Source organism: Petaurus breviceps, unplaced genomic scaffold, assembly GCF_028583685.1.
Source record: "Petaurus breviceps papuanus isolate PSGF00001 unplaced genomic scaffold, PetGlider_PUasm1.0 79, whole genome shotgun sequence".
NCBI classification, from domain to species: domain Eukaryota; kingdom Metazoa; phylum Chordata; class Mammalia; order Diprotodontia; family Petauridae; genus Petaurus; species Petaurus breviceps.
The window spans coordinates 6,008,294-6,027,088 of NW_027186523.1; the positions used below are offsets into that span (position 1 = coordinate 6,008,294).

Here is an 18,795-nt window from a genome sequence, read left to right on the forward strand (position 1 = left end):
TTTTTTTTTGCTTGATCTTTTGCCATGTCACACCCACTAATCAAGGTGTCTTCTAAGAATCTTTCTTGAGCCTTTTTCTCTCTAAATTAAGGGTTTTTAATCCAGGTTCCAGAGAACCCTTCAAGTTCATAGATAGATTTCAAGGGATCTGTGAATTTAGATTCTTTAAAAAAATTAATAAATATTTCAATACAATAAGCTTCTTTTGTAATCATGCCATTTAATTTTTGTATTTAAAAACATTATGTTGGTTCATAGGTTTCATCAGACTGCCAAAAGAATCCATATGAAAAAATTAGGAACTCTCGATATATACTATCTTACTTGGTAATCTCATTAATTCACATTACTTCTCATGAATTAAATTATTATTTCTAAGAACATAATTCCTAGATCTATGGATCCAGCTCTCACCTCTCTCATGAAGTCCAGTCTCATGGCATCATCACCATTATCTTGAATTGGGTATCTTCAAAACATATGAAACCCAGTATGTCCAAAACAAGCCATTATATTTCCCTAAAAAATTCTCCTCTCTTCTAAAATTCCTTATTATTGTCAAGAGTACCATCATCCACCCCATTTCTAGTTACCTCTGAGTACCCATTTCTTGCAACCTCTGTGTCATCCTGGACTCCTCAGTTGTACTGACTCCACAGCCCCAAACTTGTTGAACTTCCAATCAGCTGCCAAACCTTGCCAACTCTACGTTTCACATTTGTCCCCTTTTCTCTGCTAACACAAGGATCACTCTAGTTATTGCCTCTTGTCTGGACTATTACAACAACCTCCTAATTACTCTCCCTCTTTCAGATCTATACCCTTTCCAATTATCTTCCACAGAGATGTGGAAGTGAAATTCCTATTAATGTAGGAGTCTGACCAGATCATTGTCCTCCTCAAAAAGTTCCAGTGACTCCATTTTCATTTCACATTTAAAGATCTTCACAACTTGGTTCCTAAACCTACCTTTCTAGGTTTATTACACATTAGGCTTCACCTCCATCCCTCACTACTCTATGTTCCAGTCCCGAGGTGTCAAACATTCTAGCAACATTCTTGAGTGTGGCACAAACCATAGTAAAATGTCTGAGACCTATTTAACAAAATAAATTAAAATATAATAGAACATAGATAATATACATAACATTCTATCTCAATCTGCCACGCTTTTGGAAAGACTTTCCCCCCATAACTTGAATGTACTCTCTCCTCAGTCCTAGCCTCCTTGGAGGTTCAGTCTAACTGTCCTCTCCTATATGATGTCCCCCGAGCTATTAGGGACCTGCCCAATTACTTGTCTTTCCTTTGTACTTTATTTTTTTTAAGCAATTGGGGTTAAGTAACTTGCTCTAGCTTACACAGCCAGTTATTTCTGGGTGTGGTGCTAAGTATCTGAGCCCGGATTCGATCCCAGGTCATCCCAACTCTGGGGCTGGTGCTCTTACTGTACTACCTGGCCACCACCCCCCGCTTTGTACTTTATATTTACTTATATGTGTATTCATTCCCCATGCTACCTCCCCACTAAGCTATAAGCTCCTCAGGGAGCTTATCTTTATATTTCCATTGCCTAGCACTGGAATATAATAGACACTTAATCAATACTTACAGATTAACTGACTGATTGGTTGGATGGTTAGTTAGTGACACTGACAGAAATAGTGATGTCACAAGAAAAAGTTGGTTTTGAGAGAAACCATAATAATAATAATGTAATAAGGGGCAGCTAGGTGGGGCAGTGAATAGAGAACCAGCCTTGGAGTCAGGAGGACCTGAGTTCAAATCCAGCCTCAGACACTTAACACTTACTAGCCGTGCAACCTTGGACAATTCACTTAACCCCAACTGCCCTGCCCTCCCCCCTCCAAAAAAAAAAAAAGAATAATGTAATAAGCTAAAGTAAATAAAGTAATAAGCTCAGACAGATATGGAAGCATACCTTTTTACATTATGCCTAAATAACAAGCAAAAATAATACTATAGTCTCTATCTTCTTCTAAGAAGCTATCAGGATACTATCTTGTACATGAAAGCTTCCCTGATTCTTCCAATGGCCAGGGTCCTCAAAGTACCCTGTATTTAACTACTTAGTATGTGAATGTATTAATATTTATTAACTTTACATTTGTGATGTATTGTATTATGGTATATTATTTGTAATCTCTCCCATTAGAATATAAGCTCCTTAGGAGGAAGGATTGTTTCATTCTTTGTAATTGTATTCCTGGAACCTTGGCTTGTTATTGTTCAGTTAAGACTTTTTTGACAGAGATACTGGAGTGGTTTTCATTTCCTTCTCCTGCTAATTTTACAGACGAGGAAACTGAGGCAACCAGGATTAAATGACTTGCTCAGGATCACAAAGCTAGTAAGTGCCTGAGGTGGGATTTGAACTCAGATCTTCCTTATTCCAGGCCTGGTACTCTAGCCACCACATGCCTAGTTACAGAGTAGATATAGTTGATAGACTGATTGGTTGATATCACCAGTCTTCCTGGGTCCTATTTTCTGGCAGCCTAAATGCTCCAAACGCTATGATATCCAGACTTAGGGATGACATGATAGCTGTTTTCCAGGATTTAGTATCATAAAATCATATATTTGGAGCTGGAAAGGGAAAGGAAAAGGACACGAGCACTTTCATAGCACCTACTATGTGCCAGGCATTGTACTAAGGACTATTTTTACAAATAGTAACTCATATGAACCACACACAAAACCCTGTGAATACTATTATGATCCCCATTTTACAGCTGAGGGAACTAAGGCAAACTGAGGGGAAGCGTCCTCCCCAAGGTTAGACAGCTAGTTATCTGACACTGGATTTGGATTCAGGTCTTCCAGGAACAAGGCCCAGTGCTCCATCCAACTCACCACTAGCAGCAAATCTGCAATCTGGAAGCCAATATCATCTAATCCAACCACCTCATTTTACAGATAAGAAACTGAGGTCTGCAAAAGTTAAGTGACCACTGAAGGTCACACAAATAATCAATATTTGGACTAGAATTCAAGTCCTCTGACTCAAAAGACAGGAAGAACTCTTTCAACCAGGACACCTAAGGCCAGTCCCGTCAAACAGGGATTATACTTGTTCTGCCTGGCCCCAGAGGGCAGAGCTGGGAGTGAAGGGCAAAGACTGAGAAGGCAGATCGAAGCTTCCCCGAAATTAAAACCACCAAAAGTGGGATGGGCTGCCCCCAGAGGCCATGAGCTCAATAGTTAAAGCCAAAGCTGGATGTGCACGGGTTTGGAAATATTCGAGCGGATTCTTGTTCATATACTGGTTGGATTACATGGTCTCTGGGAATGCTGGCTCCGAGATGAGGAACCTCCCCCCACCCCACCCCCGCCACGCCCTCTCTGTCTAAACTCAGGTGGAGAACTGTTCTGTGTTTTTTTTTTCTTCTCTAACTATATAAACCCCAGCTGGTTTCCTAAGCCCTAAACCAGTGGCATTGTAACAGCTCTAGGATTGGTTCTGAGTCTCACACACACACACACACACACACACACACACACACACACACAGAGTGTCTCTCTGTCATTGGGTGTCTATCTCCCCCTTCTCTCTTCTCTCTTTCTCTGTATCTCCCTGTCTCTGTCTCTCTGTCACTTTCTGTCTCTGTCTGTCTCTCTGACTGTCACTCGCTCTCTGTCTCTGTGTCTCTGTCTCTCTCTATCTCTGTCTTTCTGTCTCTGTCTGACTCTGTCTGTCTGTCTCTCTCTGTTTCTCTCTCGTGTTTACAACCTATGCAATCCAGACCAAGTTTCAATTTCAGTTTTCTTCTTCATTTTTTGGGGGGAAGTAGTGATAATCACAGCACCTGTCTCAAAGGATTATTGTGAGGATTAAATGAGTCAATAAAACTGAAGTGCTTTGCCATCCTTAAGTGATATACAAATGCTGGTTATAATAATAATTACTATTTTCCTCACACTGACTTCTCACAATGAAAGGAGCATATTTGACTGAAGTCTCCTAATATTTCAGCTCCCAGTAACCCCTATATGTTATTGATAATCATTGATTAAACATCGTCTGAAGTCATTAAATATCAGAGGTTGTGATGGGAGACCAAAGAGGCCTTGGGTCAACAGGCAAGCTGATGGGAAGAGAAAACAATAATAAGCACCCTAAATCATAATGATGGAGAGGCTAGGTGGCACAGTGGGTAGAGAGCTCAGCCCAGACTCATCTTCCTGAGCTCAAATCACTTACTAGCTGTGTGTCCCTGGGCAAGTCCCTTACCCCAGTTTGTCTCAGTCTCCTCAACTACAAAATAAGCTGGAGAACGAAATGGCAAACCACTCCAGTATCTTTGCCAAGAAAACCCCAAATGGGATCATGAAGAGTCAGACATGACTAAAACAACTGAACAACAAAATCATAACAATGACTAAAATTTATATAATACTTCAAAATTTTCAAATGGTTTTATAGAAATTATCTCATCAGGGCGGCCAGGTGGCTCAGCAAGTAAGAGCACCAGCCCCAGTGTCGGGATGACCTGGGGATCAAATCCAGGCTCAGATACTTACCACCATACCCAGAAATAACTGGCTGTGTAACCTTGAGCAAGTTACTTAACCTCAATTGCTTAAAAAAAAAAAAAGAAATTATCTCATCATAGTAACCCTTTGAGGTTGATACTATAGCTATTATCATCATCTTAAAAGCTAAGGATGCCAAGGATCAGAGAAGTTAATCAGAGAAGTCACAGAGCTAATAAATACTGAACACAGAATCAGAATCTAGAGCATCCTAATTCCAAGTCCAGAATTCCTCCCACTAGAGCCTGTTACTACAACACAATGCTAGGAAGACGGAAACAAGAGAGGAAGGGAGGAAATTCAACTGTAGAATGAATTCTTCCCAAAAGCAAAGTCTATTCATCAATTAATTTATTTAGCATTTGCCTTAATCTGAAAGGATTTAAGATGGCTTCCTATTTTTTCAATATAAGAATTTTCCAGGAATAGTCTTTTGGGCCATTTAAAACTCAGTTGGAAAAAAGGCTAGAAAAGAGAACACCACATTAAGACCCTGGGGGAAATAGGAGGAAATAATATTTCTCAATTTGTTACAACTGTAATTCAGAAATCCTGGGTAACACCTGTTAAAGAATAACTGCAAAGGAAAGTTACATGTAAATTTTTACAAGCAGAGCATTCAAAATTGGGTAACTGAAATTCAGTAGACATAAGAAAAACTACTGCCAGCCCTAAAGATGGGCAAAAAAAAAACCAAAGAGTCAGACTGAAAAACTGGGCTACATTACTTAAGAGGAACATTTTTTCCAAACTGATACCACCAGTCAATAAACTGGAACAGTGCAGTTTTATTATTAGAGAAAGTCCTTAACATCATTGTAACTGCACAATTCCTAATCAATAGTCTTACACTTATTTACATAATTATGTTGTACTGTACCATAATCTAACAAGAAATACACATACACACAAATATTTGTACACAGTCTTGAAACAAAGTCAATTTTCATGGAGGATGATTATAAGCTTAATATGAAAAAGCAGGCAATTTATAGAGAGTGGTCAAATACACGGAGAACAGGAATAGAGCTGGAGCTTTGTGTTCTATTCCTTTCACTGATTTCCTTTGAAACTGAACCAATGCACATAAACCTTACTGTAGGAAGTCATAATTCCTTTAATTCACTTTAAACTATTCAGAAACATTATCATAGATCGCAGAACGAACAAGCTAATGAGCACTGTACCCAATTCCCACTGATCTCAAACACCTCTGATAAAGTGTAATTATGCACTAGATATAAAGCAATTATAATTGAATCCATAGAAGAAAAAAGAGAATCCTGACAAGGTTAAAATCCTTGGAACTGATATGGGAAAACATTAATCCTTGAAGCACTCACTCAGTGTTCTCCCTCTTACCAACCTCCCTGCTCCCATAGCAGGGATAGACAAACCTATCTGTGGACTTGTTCCTTGAATCCATATTTGCAATTTCCTATTACTAGAAAGACTTTGGGCTGCTAGGTGGTTCAGCAGATAGAGGACTGGGCCTGGAGTCAAGAAGATCTGAGTTCAAATCTGGCCTTGGACACTTACTAGCTAACCCTGGACAAATCACTTAATCCTGTTTGCCTCCGTTTCCTCATTTGTAAAATGAGCTAGAGAAGGAAATGGCAAACCATTCCTGCTATCTTTGCCAAGAAAATTCCAAATGGGGTCACAAAGAGTCAAAGTAAATAAGTACAATTAGGAAGGAAAGAGTAATGAAATAAATTACTCCATATTTAGAGTTTTTAATGAAAAAGAAAAGGCTGAACATTACAGAAGGAAAGAAGGAAGGAAGGAAGGAAGGAAGGAAGGAAGGAAGGAAGGAAGGAAGGAAGGAAGGAAGGAAGGAAGGAAGGAAGGAAGGAAGGAAGGAAGGAGGGAAGGAAGGAAGGAAGGAGGGAAGGAGGGAGAGAATCAAGAGGGATCATCAAGAGAGAATTTTTTAAGCTCACAAAAGGATAAAGCAGAATATAAAGGAATAAAAGTGATGGTGGAGTTCAGCAAAACTGAAGTGCACATGGATACCCACAATCCCCTTGTAGGTGAATCAAGGTGCCTTTTGAGGACAAAACTGCAGAATGAAGGGGGAGAGAGAAGAGGTGGAAGAGGGAAGGAACCAGGTGATATATATTTAATAAGACCATTGATGAAGAGGGAATGGATGACATCTGTTCCCATTTCTTAGAAAGAAGAGATGCTGCATGAGAATGGAAGAAATGGTAGGAAGAAAGGATTGAAAATGAAGAAATGAAAGGAGTTTCTCAACCCAATGGGGGAGAGAATTGAACTGAATGAAAAACACTCCCTGGGAGAAGAGAAAGTGGATGCCTATGATAGGAGATGGATAGGTTTAATTTAGGGAGAGTTGGTACATTGGGAGATGACCTTCTCTAAGAAAGTATTGTGCCTTCAAAGACAACACCCTGCCAAAGGAAAATGGATATGTGAACTCCTAGAGGTAGATAACTCCCTGAAAGATGGAGGGGGAAGAAAGAACATGTACCCCAAGGTGAAAAGTTATAATCACAGAGAAGGAAATGACTGTGAATAGATCAAGGGATAGAATTAAATTTCACCATTAAGTTTAAAAGATAATTTCTACCATGAGGCCCTGCTTCCACCCATATTTTACTTCCCTCATAAATTGATACATCTAGGAGCAAGGTACTCATCAGAAAAAAAGGTGAGACCTATAAAATCAGTAATATTGACATTGGTTAGAAGAAGGTGCTCACATCTAATACCTCAGAATTTTTAAATCCCTCAGAAATACAAAAATATTAAAGAAAGAATAAATGAAGACACTTAATAAGTGAATGAAATTATAGAATAAACAGGAAAGGAAGAGATTTAGTGAAAGAAAAAAGCAAAGAAGTTCCTAGAAAAAGACACGGAAAAAACTAACACAAGAAGTAGAAAAGAAGAATGGGGGGGATTTTTAAGTAAACATTTAATCAATAGGAGAAAGAAAGGAAGAAAGAAGTAACTAAATAAAAGGGGAAAAGAAATCAGTAGTTTAAGTAAAATCTGAAAACTAGGGAAAGGGTTGACAAGTGGGAAAGAGGGAGGGAGTGGTGAGGGGGAAGAGAGCCTGTGGGAATAGAGAACTGCATCAAAGTAGTCTTGCCAAAATTAATCACAGGGACAAAGTATAGAATTAAAGAAAAAAAGTATCAAAAAAAATTTTTTAACTGAGACACAAATGCGGTAATAAATAAATAAATAAATAAGTACATCTATCCTACACAAATTATTCTCCAAAACTGAGAATGTACTCTATTAAACACCTTTTATGAGACAAATATTACCCTAATACCTAAACCATGGAAGGTTAAAGCAAAGAAAGAATTTGTATAAATTTGTATCTTTATCATTAATGAATATTGATTCTAAAATTTTAAATAAAATCCTGGCAGGAAGATTATAGCAATTTATCCAAAAAAATAATTCACTATGATCAATCTGTATTTGTACCAGGAATGCAAGGATGGTTCAACATTATAAAATTTAGCATAATTAAACATATTAGAAACCAAAAATATCCAGAACTACACGATCATATCAATAACTACAGAAAAAAAGCTTTTGCCAAAATATGATGATTACTTATGCTAAAAACCCTACATAGACATAGAGGGATTTTCTTACATATGATAAAATGCATCTAAAACCAAAAGCTAGTACTATATGTAATGAAGAAATAGACACTTTCCAGTAAACAAAAGTTAAAAACAAGAATGTTCTCTTTCTCTGCTTTTATTTGACATAGTCCTAAAAATGCTTACCAAAGTGGTAAGACAGGAGAAAGATAAACAAAAAGGAGACAAAAATTATCTGTTTTCTGATGGCTCTTAGAAAATCCTAGGAAATCAGTAAAGAAACTGGTGCAGGCAACTAATAATTTCAGTAAAGTTGCAGTCTACAAAATAAGACCATAATAGAAAGGTAAGTTCTACTCCAAATAAATGCAAAATGCATGAAATATCTTAGGGTCAATCTGCCAAAGCAAACTCATTTCCTTTCTAGAATTATACAATGTTCCTTAAAGAAATAAAGAACAATTTAAGTAACTGAAGGAATATTCAGTGTTCATGGCAGGGCTATGCCAATATAATGAAAATGACAATATTACTGAAGTTAATTTACAGATTTGGTGCTATACCAATCAAACTATCAAATAGATAATTTGTAGAGCTAGACAAAATGATACTGAAATTCATGTAGAGGACAAACAAGCTAGACTTAAAAAAAAGAAATAATGAGAAAAGTAGAAATGAAAAGGGAATAAATAGCATTTTCAATCCTCAAACTACAGAGCCCACCAAGTAGCTTAAAATAGAAAAGCAGAAGAAAATCAGGAATAACTGAATTCAATAACTCAGTATTCAATGAACCAAAAACATAAACAACCTAGGAAATGATTCCCTGTAACAAGAATTTCTTGGAAAACTAGAAGGCAGTCTAGCAGAAATTGGGTTTAGAAGAGCATCACATACCATGTACTAAATCAACTTTAAAATTAACATAGGAAGTAAATATCAAAATCACGTGATAAAAAAATTAGAAAAAAGCAAATAAGCTATGTCTAGAGAATGAACTCTTTTTTATCATTTTTATTGATATCTTGTTTTTCTACATCATCAAAATTTCTCCCAGTATCTTTCCCTCTCCTTCTACTCAGAGCCATGTGATATAGCAAATAATATTTTTACAGAAAAATGAGAGAATAAATCAGCAAAACTTCTTGATACATCTAAATAGTCTGAAAATATGCACAATGTACTTCACCCATGAATCCACCAGTGTCTCCTCACAGTTTTTCTTTAAGGTCATGATCATTCCTTATAATTTTTCCACAGGGAATGGATTCTTAGCCACACACAAAAAAGGGGGATAGAGGTAATTATAGAAAGGTAAAACAGAAAATTTTGATTACATGAAATTGGAAACTTTTTAAATTAATGCAACTAGGATTAGAAGGTAAAAGGTCAACTGGGAAAAAATCTTTTTATCAAATATTTCTGATAAGAGTTTGATATGCAAGATAAATAGACAACTAACAGAACCATGTAAGAACAAAAGAAATTCCCCAATAGATTAGTAGTCAAATAATAATAAACAGATCTCAAAGGAAAAAATGCCAACTATTGATATCTGTATGAAAGAATGTTTCAAATCACTAATAATAATGAGATATGCAAATGAAAACAACCTTGAGGTTTCACTTCATAACAAGCAACTGGGAATGGATGATAAAGTATGGGGATAATCTATTTTGGAAGGGTTATGGAAAGACAGGCACACATACTTTGTTGGTGGTACTATGAATTATTGTAACCATTGTGGAAAGCAGTGTTTCCTGTTCTCTGAATAATTCCAAATAGCTTTCCAAAATGCAAATGTAACCTAAAATATTGATACTGGCACATTTTGTGGTATCAAAAATGCCCATCAATTACAGAGTGGCTAACAAATATTGATATGTGAATGCAATATAATATGACTGTGCTGTAAGAAAAAAAGAACATTCATCATGAATTCATCATGAGAAGCATGATGGCACAACTGGAACAAAGTAAAAAAGCAGAAGTAGGAAAACATGAATACAACAATGTAAGTGGGGAAAACTGCAATAAAACAACTGAAACTGGATACGAAGAAAGGAAGATCTGAGAATACATCTCCCTTCTATTTTTCGTAGAGATGGTGGACCATGGGTGAGGATAATTGCATATAGCATCTTTCAGTATTTTGGTTAATTTTGTTAATTTTTCTTACCTTCCTTTTTTTATTCTTTAAGAGATGGCTCTCTGAAGAGGAGAGAGAGAAAAGGAAACATTGGGAAATGTAGGTGATATTAAAACAAAAGTTATCAATAAAACGTATTTTTAAAAAGATAAACATAAAGAGAGCTTGGTCTTCCATAGTATCTTTCTTACTAAGAGGTAGCTAAATATATAGAATATTAATGTTGGAAAGAACCTTATAGAATCCCTTTAGTACATCCCCTTATTTTATAGACAAAGCAGCTGAGACAAAGAGAGGTTAAATAACTTGTCCAAGATCACACAGTCCTGGAAGAGCCAGGACAAGCCCTCTGCCTTGACTGCCATGTCAATTCTCTATAATATAACACAATTTAATTCACCTTCCCAATATGCTTATTATGGGAGAAATGGGGAGGGAGGGGCAGAGATATTTGTCTTGCCCATTCTTTAGAAGCACAAGTTCAAACACAGAAAATAAATTGTTTGTCTGTCCTTATCTAATTTACAAAAAATTCACTCCAGTTTATTAGATTGTAAGCCCTTTGAGGGCATAGGGGCATAGACTTTTATGGTTCTGTTTTTGAATACTCAGCAGCATTGAACAGTGCTCTGCATCTATCATATGCTGAATAAATGCTTGTTGGATTCAACTGCACAATTAAATAAAAAGTAATGAAATAGGATGAAAAGTCAACAGTACTCTATAGCAGTGCCTTTTTTTTTTTAATCAATGAAATGCTGGGATGGGGGGGGGAGAATAAATAGCTGAACAAATTGTGGTACAAGGATGTAATGGAATATCATTGTGCCACAAGAAATGATGAATACTAATTCAGAGAAACTTGAGAAGAATTTTATAAACTGATACTGAGTGAAGGAAATAGAACCAGGAGAAGAATTTACTCATGCCACAACAATGAAAAAGAAAACAATATTGAAAGAATTCAGAACTCTGATTACTTCAAGGGACCACAAACAACCTCAGAAGATTGATGGTGAAGCCTGCCCCCCACCTCTTGGCAGAGATACTAGAAACAGAAAATAAGGCATTCATTTTCAGACACAGTCAATGTATTAATTTATTTTGCTTGACTACATTTATTTGTTATAAGGAGGAAGGGGTGAATGAGGAGTCAACAGGAAGTGATAACAATTATATACGTATTAATATAACATTGTTTAAGTCCACAGGAAACTCCATTTTGTGTGTGCTTTGGGTTTCTGGGAATATGAAAAGGTACATAAAAAGGCAAAGAAAACATGTATCCAAAATACTTCAGGGTTAGCACTAAAATCAAGTTAGAAAATGGAAAACCTACCAAAGGTTTCCATGATTCTTTTTTTTTTTACTTCTACTATACCCAAGAGAAGCATTAAGTAAACAATGCTAAAAAGTCGTAAACTGTATTTTCTGTGGCTTGTGTTGTAAATTTTTTATTTGATCCATTATTTCTTGGGGTTTTTTTGTTTTTTTGCTTTTTGGAGGGCAATTGGGGTTAAGTAATTTGCCCAAAGTCACACGGCTAGGGTCTGTGTGTGTGTGTGTGTGTGTGTGTGTGTGTGTGTATGCCTCTCGTGCATGTGTGTATGTTCAGTGTCTGAGGCCAAATCCGAACTCAGGTCCTCCTGACTCCGAGGCTGGCACTCTACTCACTGTGCCACCTAGCCGCCCCATTGATCCATTATTTCAGAGGAAAAATTTTAGAAAGAAATAATAACAAAACCCTAAGTAGGAAGGGCTCAAGATAACAAAATTTCCCTAATCTATTTCCAGCATGGTTATCTACAAAATTGAGTAATATTTTAAACAATTAGGAGTAAATATTTAACAATTGATTCTCGAGGAGGAAAATGTGTGTAAGACACATTTTTTAAGTTTAATTTTCATTATTAACATGTTCTTAAATCTAGACAATCAATAAAACAAAAAATCAAGTCTTTTTATGCCATTTGCAGATGTTCACGGTGTGAATGCTCACAACAAAAATTTAACAATGGCTCTCCCCAGTGTGTTTAACTGGCTTCCATATACTCCAATAAAAAAATTTGTCTGTTCCTGAGTTCCTCTAGCATCAAATAAGGTTAATCTCAATTGTGACCCATTTTGTAGAAAGATGGAAGAATAAATAAAACAATCATGTTTACAAGTCAAGTCCGATTTTGCTCAAGAAGGCTGCTATGATAGAAACATATACATATCTATATGGAGCATATATTGCTACATGCATTAGGAGTCTATTCAAATGAGGTTTTTTGAATATTTTAAATTTTATTTCTTGGAATTGAATACTCCACTTTAAAAAATAGGCTAGAATAGTTGTTTAAAGGATACAGCTTTTTAATGTCAAAACTTACTAAGAAGATACATAATGTTAAAGCTAAAAGGAACCTTTCAACTTACTCAACACAAAAATAATAATAATGATAATAGCAATGGACATTTATATAATATATAATCCCATTTGGATCTGAGAACACTACTAGGTGGGTATTGAAGGTACTATTATGCACCTTGTACACATGAGGCAGGTAGGTGGCATAGTGGATGGAGTAATAAGCCTAGCATCAGGAAAGAAGTAGTATCAGGCTGAGATCCTGGACAAATCACTTAACCTCTGTGAAGCTCAATTTCCTAAACTATAAAATGGGATACTCTGGAACTTACCTCATAGCTTTGTTGCAAGGGTCATGTGCTTAACAAGAGCTTCCTTATTAAGTTCAAAAAACTTAGGGGCGGCTAGGTGGCACAGTGAATAGAGTACCAGTCCTAGAGTCAGAAGGACCTGAGTTCGAATCCAGCCTCAGACACTTAACACATACTAGCTGTGTGACCTTGGGAAAGTCACTTAACCTCAATTACCCTGCCTTCCCCCCTCCAAAAAGAAAAAAAACTTAAAGCATTTGTCCACAATCACACAGTTAATAGTCAGAGGCGAGATTCTAATTCCAGGTTTTTTTTTTCTCTACTTTTAGAGTTCTCTTTTAATATAAAACTTGCACTTTTTAAGATGTATAATCACAGGACTCGGACATTTAAAAGATTAGATAGAAAAATGTGAGCCAGTTACTATAGCATTTTGATCTGAATCTTATTTACTACAACACGTTAAAAAAAAGAAAAACACTCACAACTTTTAAATTAAGGCAATGCTGGAGAAAGAAAAGATTAGAAGCACCTCTAATTACCAAGGAGAAGATGAACTGGAGCTTTGAGATAAAGTAATCACTAGTTCTCCTCTTTCCTAAATCCAGTTTCCCCTTATAGCCTACAGTGAAAATTTCTATAGGACTCCATTAATTATTCAGCATTTAAAAGAGGAAAAATGGTATGTCTCCTTTTCCCTTTGGGATATATTCTATTAAAGTGGTTACATGGAATGGGTTGTTTTAAGAAATTCCATTATGTTTCATAAGTTTATTGTTGTGCATTTTTGCAAAATTATGTACATATGTAACATGTAGAAGACTTTGGAAAACATTAAAAATAGTTACTGTTTTCGACAGGATTTAGAGAATACTAGATTTTTTAAAAAGTTAAGTGTTATTATTCTTGTTGGTAAGCCAGTTTTATTCTGGATTTCTTAATAGTAGAGAACTGTTCTAGGATCTAGGTTGACATCATGCCATTCAGCAAAGGACCAGATTATTAACAGAACTACACCATTATCATTTAGTAAGACCCAACTAAAGCTCTATAGGACTATATTTTAAGGCAGATTTTACAAGGCGATATACAAATCCTGGAACTACATTGGTACATACAAATGCTAAGAAAGTTGGCTGAACTACAGAGTGGTCCATCTCAAGGCAAGAACATCTAATCAATGAAAGTTAAGTTAAACTCCAGCCAATATAAGCATTTTTAATGACCTTCCTTACCACACAACCTAGCTACATAATGATACCATCACATTATGCATTGGAAGACTCAGCTCATTAGCAGGAAAATAATAGATTGTACAAACATACTCTGAGGATAACTCAATTTCAAAACACAAAAAGTAAACAATATCAAATATTATGTAAGTTTTCAAAGAAATCTGTTTTGGACCATAGCAGAAACAAGTGAAGAAAGTCAAACACTCCTCCTAAGAGGACCTAAGAGGACAATAGAAATATGGACTATGGAGTTGACATGCTCAATTTGTTTATAAACAATAAGGGCAAAATATTTTATTGATAAATGAAGATTTGATGATTATAAGCTTCAGTTCCAAAATCTCATTAAACTTATCTCTTCTATGGAGAGTAATCCCAACCTTCCTGTTGCAGAGTCAATTTCAGCCCAGATTCTTCCCTCTAGCTTACCTTCCATATGCAATCACTTAGCAATTCTTGACAGTTCTGGCTGTATTACATGGGGTTAAGTGACTTACCCAGGGTTACATAGCTAGTAAGTGTCTGAGGAGGGGTTTGAACTCAGGTCCTCCTGATTCCAGGGTGGTGCTTTATCCACTGTGCCACCTAGTTGTCCCTTGTTGTGCAGTATCTTTCTCATCCATCCCCTTCTCTTCACTCACAACTACCACCTGGTTCTAACCCTTATCACCTTTTGCCTACACTATTTCAAGAGCCCCTAATTGGTCTCCCTGCTCTATCCCCTGTCCTATCTCTATCTATCCTTCCATGTATTTGTCAAAATAACATTCTAAAAGCAAAGAACTAAGTCATTCCCATGCTCAAGAATTTTCAATGGCTCCCTATTGCCTCTAGATTAAAATACAAATTCCTGAGCTTGGCATTTAAAGTACTTTACAATCTAGCTTCAGGCTGATTTATTTCCAGATTTATTTCATACAACAGTATTTCCCTTCATGCATCCTGAATTCCAGCCAAATTGGCCTCCTCAAAATTCCCTGAATTTGGCATTGTATCACCTATCTCTGTACAGACTTCCTCATGAACATCACCTCACCTGCTATTAGTATCTGAAACTTTCAAAAGGGTTTAAACCTAGATGTCACCTCCTGAAAAAAAAAAAAAGTCTTTCCTGATCCCCGTGCTTGCCAGTCCTTTCTCTCATCTAAGTTACCTTGCATTTTCTTTTCTGTTAAGATGTTGTATCCCCCAGTAGAAAAGAAGCTTCTCAGGTAAATTTGGATGCTGAATTGCATTTTCTGTTTCTGTGGTTTTAGTGCCATGCACCTTGTTTAATAAGTGTTCATTCCATTGAATCAAACTTAAGAAGATCCTATATCAGCCTGTATTTTCCTTAAACAAAAATTTAGTCTGTTCATTGTCCACAGGTATAACAGCTACAAATTATAAAGCATTCTTAGTCATTTGTGGGACCAATCTAAGGAATGTAATGTCTATCTCATGATGGAAATCTGGAAGTTTATGGGGAGTGGGAAGGGGTAGCAGGGGAGGAAGATCACTTGGCAAGACTTTGTTGGAATCCAGAATTTAAACTTTCTTCACTATTTCTGCCAAAGGCTACAGTATCTCACCAAATGAAAAATGTGCAAACCAAGGTTCTTGACATACATAATTTATTTTCTACAATTTAGTAGGTACCAAACATTGCTTGTATAGATACCCATTGGAGTTTAGGGATTGCAATGGGATCTATATAAGTACTGTGGCAATCAGATTTTAAATACTGAGGACAGTAGGACTGTATTATACCATGGATTATACATATTCAAATACTGTTGATGTTAAATAATGTGACCACAAGCACAATAACTGCATACAGTAACATCCTAAAAAGTAGTAAGATTGGTTCCATAGCATTAAAAATCCTTATTTTATTAAATAGGTGCTTAGAGAAGTATACAGACATTTCCTTTTGTACCATATCAAAGATTAACCATTAATAAATTAAACAATAAATTATTAATCGAAGTTAAGGAAGCCAGAAAACTCTGATTGCTTTAATCATGAGTATGGGAGCTCATTCTAATAGCACTTTATTTTTTTTTATTTATAAATCAATGGTGGATCTCAAGAATTTTGTTTAAAATAAAATTCTTATTAAGCTCTTTAAAAGCCCAGAGCCTGAAAGGTTCTAAACTTGATCTGAGTTCCAGAAGCAACAGAACAGATTAACTGCATCATAGTTTAGGGAAGAGACCTAAGGGGCCATCTAATCCAAACCCCTCATGTTTTATAGACGCTGAAGCTGAGGGCCAGAATTAGGTGAGGGAATCTGTCTAAGGTCATACAGGTAGATGACAGAATTTGAAATCAATTACTTTGACTCCACAGTTTGCGATTTTTCCACTGCACCACGCTGCCTCCCTTGGACAGTGTAGACTTAGGGGAGAATCTTGGAACTACTGGGAGCCCATTATAAAATCCTCAGTTTGACTTTTAAAACCATTCGTCATCTGGCTCTCTCCCTACCTTTTCTGACTTCTAACACCTTACACCCCGGCACACTTATGATGGGCCATCTAATGACACTGGCCTTTTTGCTCTTCCTCGAATAAGGCAGTCCATCCCTGAACTTCAGGTATTTCCCTGGCTGTCCCCACGCCTGTAGAGCTCAACCTCCCCAACTCCACCTTAAATCGGGAGAGGCTTCCTTCAAGTCCCAGCTAAAGTCCCACCCTCCGCAAGAAGCCTTTCTTGATCTTGTCTTAATATTGTCTCCCCCATTAGATTCTTCGAGGGCAGGGGCTGTCTTTGGCCTTTCTTTGTATCCCCAGCACTTGGCACAATGCCTGGCACATAGTAGGTGCTTATTAGCTGTCAGACCCTTTACGAATTTCAGCATAGAATTACCCGGTCTAATCCCCAAAGCTGCGGGGATCGGCCACCTGGTACGGGCAAAAGGAATTGACCTGGGAGAAAGGGGAAAAGTCCAGGCGGTGACTCTGGGACTCCTGAATATTTTCAATGCATCCCGCGGTCACCTGAGAAGCTAGGGTAATTGTGTGTGTGCTACTTCAGGCACCAAATAGATGGGGGTAGGGGAAGGAGGCGGGGGTTGGGAAAGATAGGAGGAGAATTTTTTTTTTCATCAAAAGCCAACATTTTCGGCAAAACAACCTTTGGAGAAGAAGCCAGTAAAGAAGGTGAACTTCTTCCCCAGGCCTGTTTGAGGGTTTCTGAATCACTTCCTCCTTTGATCTGTCTCTCCACATGAGATCGTGGAGTTGCAAGAGAAACAGTACTCCCCAAGCAGCTTCCTGTGCGATCGGGCAAAGCTCTCAGTCCTAAGCTTGTCAGATCCGCGGGTTCCTCAAGTCTGGGGATCGGAAGAGCGTCGTACCCATATCGTGGGGGGGGGGGGGAGTGTCGTAGAGGGCGGGACGGTGCATGCAGTCTGGAGAAGATCCCCCAACCCTGGGAAAGCCCAAAGAAAAGGAAAGGAAAAGAAAGAGACTGAGACTCCGTTCCCCAGCCCAAGCCCCTTTCCTTACCCCAGGGTGCTGATGAAGCCGTTGACGGAGCCCTCCGCATACAGGGACACGATGTCCCCGATGTATAGAAAACTGGACATTTTGTCAGACATGCTGTCTCATTTTCTAAAGTGGGTGCTCTTTTTTAATGGTTTTGGGGAGGATCCCCAGATGCCCTTCGACACCCTCTTTCCAAAGAGCCGTGGCGTTGCAGAGAGGGACCGGCGAGAAGAGGAAAGGAGGCAGGCGCCCCAGCTAACGCGGCCGGGATGGCCAAACTGCCTCTGGGCGTGGAACACGGCCCCCAGCGCCTGTACCTCCCGGGGAGCCGGGCATGAGCCAAGCCTGGTGCCTACCCCTCCGCAGCTGCCCCAAGACAACCGAAAACCGCGGGCGCAGGCAGAGCACCCGGCTGCAGCAGCGCCTCCCAGACAGGTTTCCTCTTCCTTTCACAAGTTCTGCTGAGTTTTCTCTCTTCCCGCACCTTTGCTCCTCCTCCTTTCTCTCCTCCCTTCTCTGGCTCCCCTCCTTCTTTTTCCTTGACCCACAGCAGGCGCTACCTTCCCCTGGCCTCTGCCAATGTTCCTTAGGTGTGCGTGTGTCTGTGTGTAGGTATGAGTGTGTGTGTGCGCGCGCTCGCGCGTGTGCCGCTTTGCCTCGGGCGAAATTTTTGACCAGGTTGGTTGTGCCCATTCGACAAGCCGGAGGAGGGGGACTCCCGGCCAATCAGAGAGCTAGGGCCTCATGAGGCACTGGGTTGAGAGATGGGGGAGGGATGGTGAGGATGGGGCGGGAGGGAGGTGGGGGGGGGCGGTATGTAAAGGGGCGGAGACCTATCTGGCCTGGGGGCGGAGTAAACTGGAGGGCTGAGATAGTTCTTGCCCTACCCTACCCCTACCCCGCCCCTTGAAAACTGGGGAACCACCTCCCTCTCCCACCCCATCCATCCCCCACTCAGCCCCGGGTGCTGCGGACTGGTCCCTCATAGTTCCCTCTAGGTTTCACGGAAATTTCAGCCTGAAGAGGACGGGGAGTGGCCACCCCTAGAGAGGCTGGCCTGTAGGAAGTTTTCCTTTTCCCCACCCACCCCAATATCGCCCCATTGCGGCCTCCTCTCCTGGCCCAGCCTC

At 38.6% G+C, this 18,795-nt stretch overlaps 1 protein-coding gene across 3 annotated transcripts in view; it reads right to left on the reverse strand.

The window, feature by feature from the left end:
* The window catches only part of LOC138175799 (inositol 1,4,5-trisphosphate-gated calcium channel ITPR2), a 529,022-nt gene extending 510,659 nt beyond the window's left edge, over positions 1 to 18,363 (reverse strand). For 2 of the 3 annotated variants that reach the window (XM_069106292.1, XM_069106291.1), the window contains exon 1: positions 17,687 to 18,362. In XM_069106292.1, the coding sequence (XP_068962393.1) occupies positions 17,687 to 17,778 (92 nt within the window). In that variant the 5' untranslated portion in view covers positions 17,779 to 18,362. Of the gene's footprint in view, positions 1 to 17,686 lie in introns of all 3 variants that reach the window. The other variant, XM_069106293.1, reaches the window with a different exon arrangement.
* Positions 18,364 to 18,795: the final 432 nt, after the last annotated feature.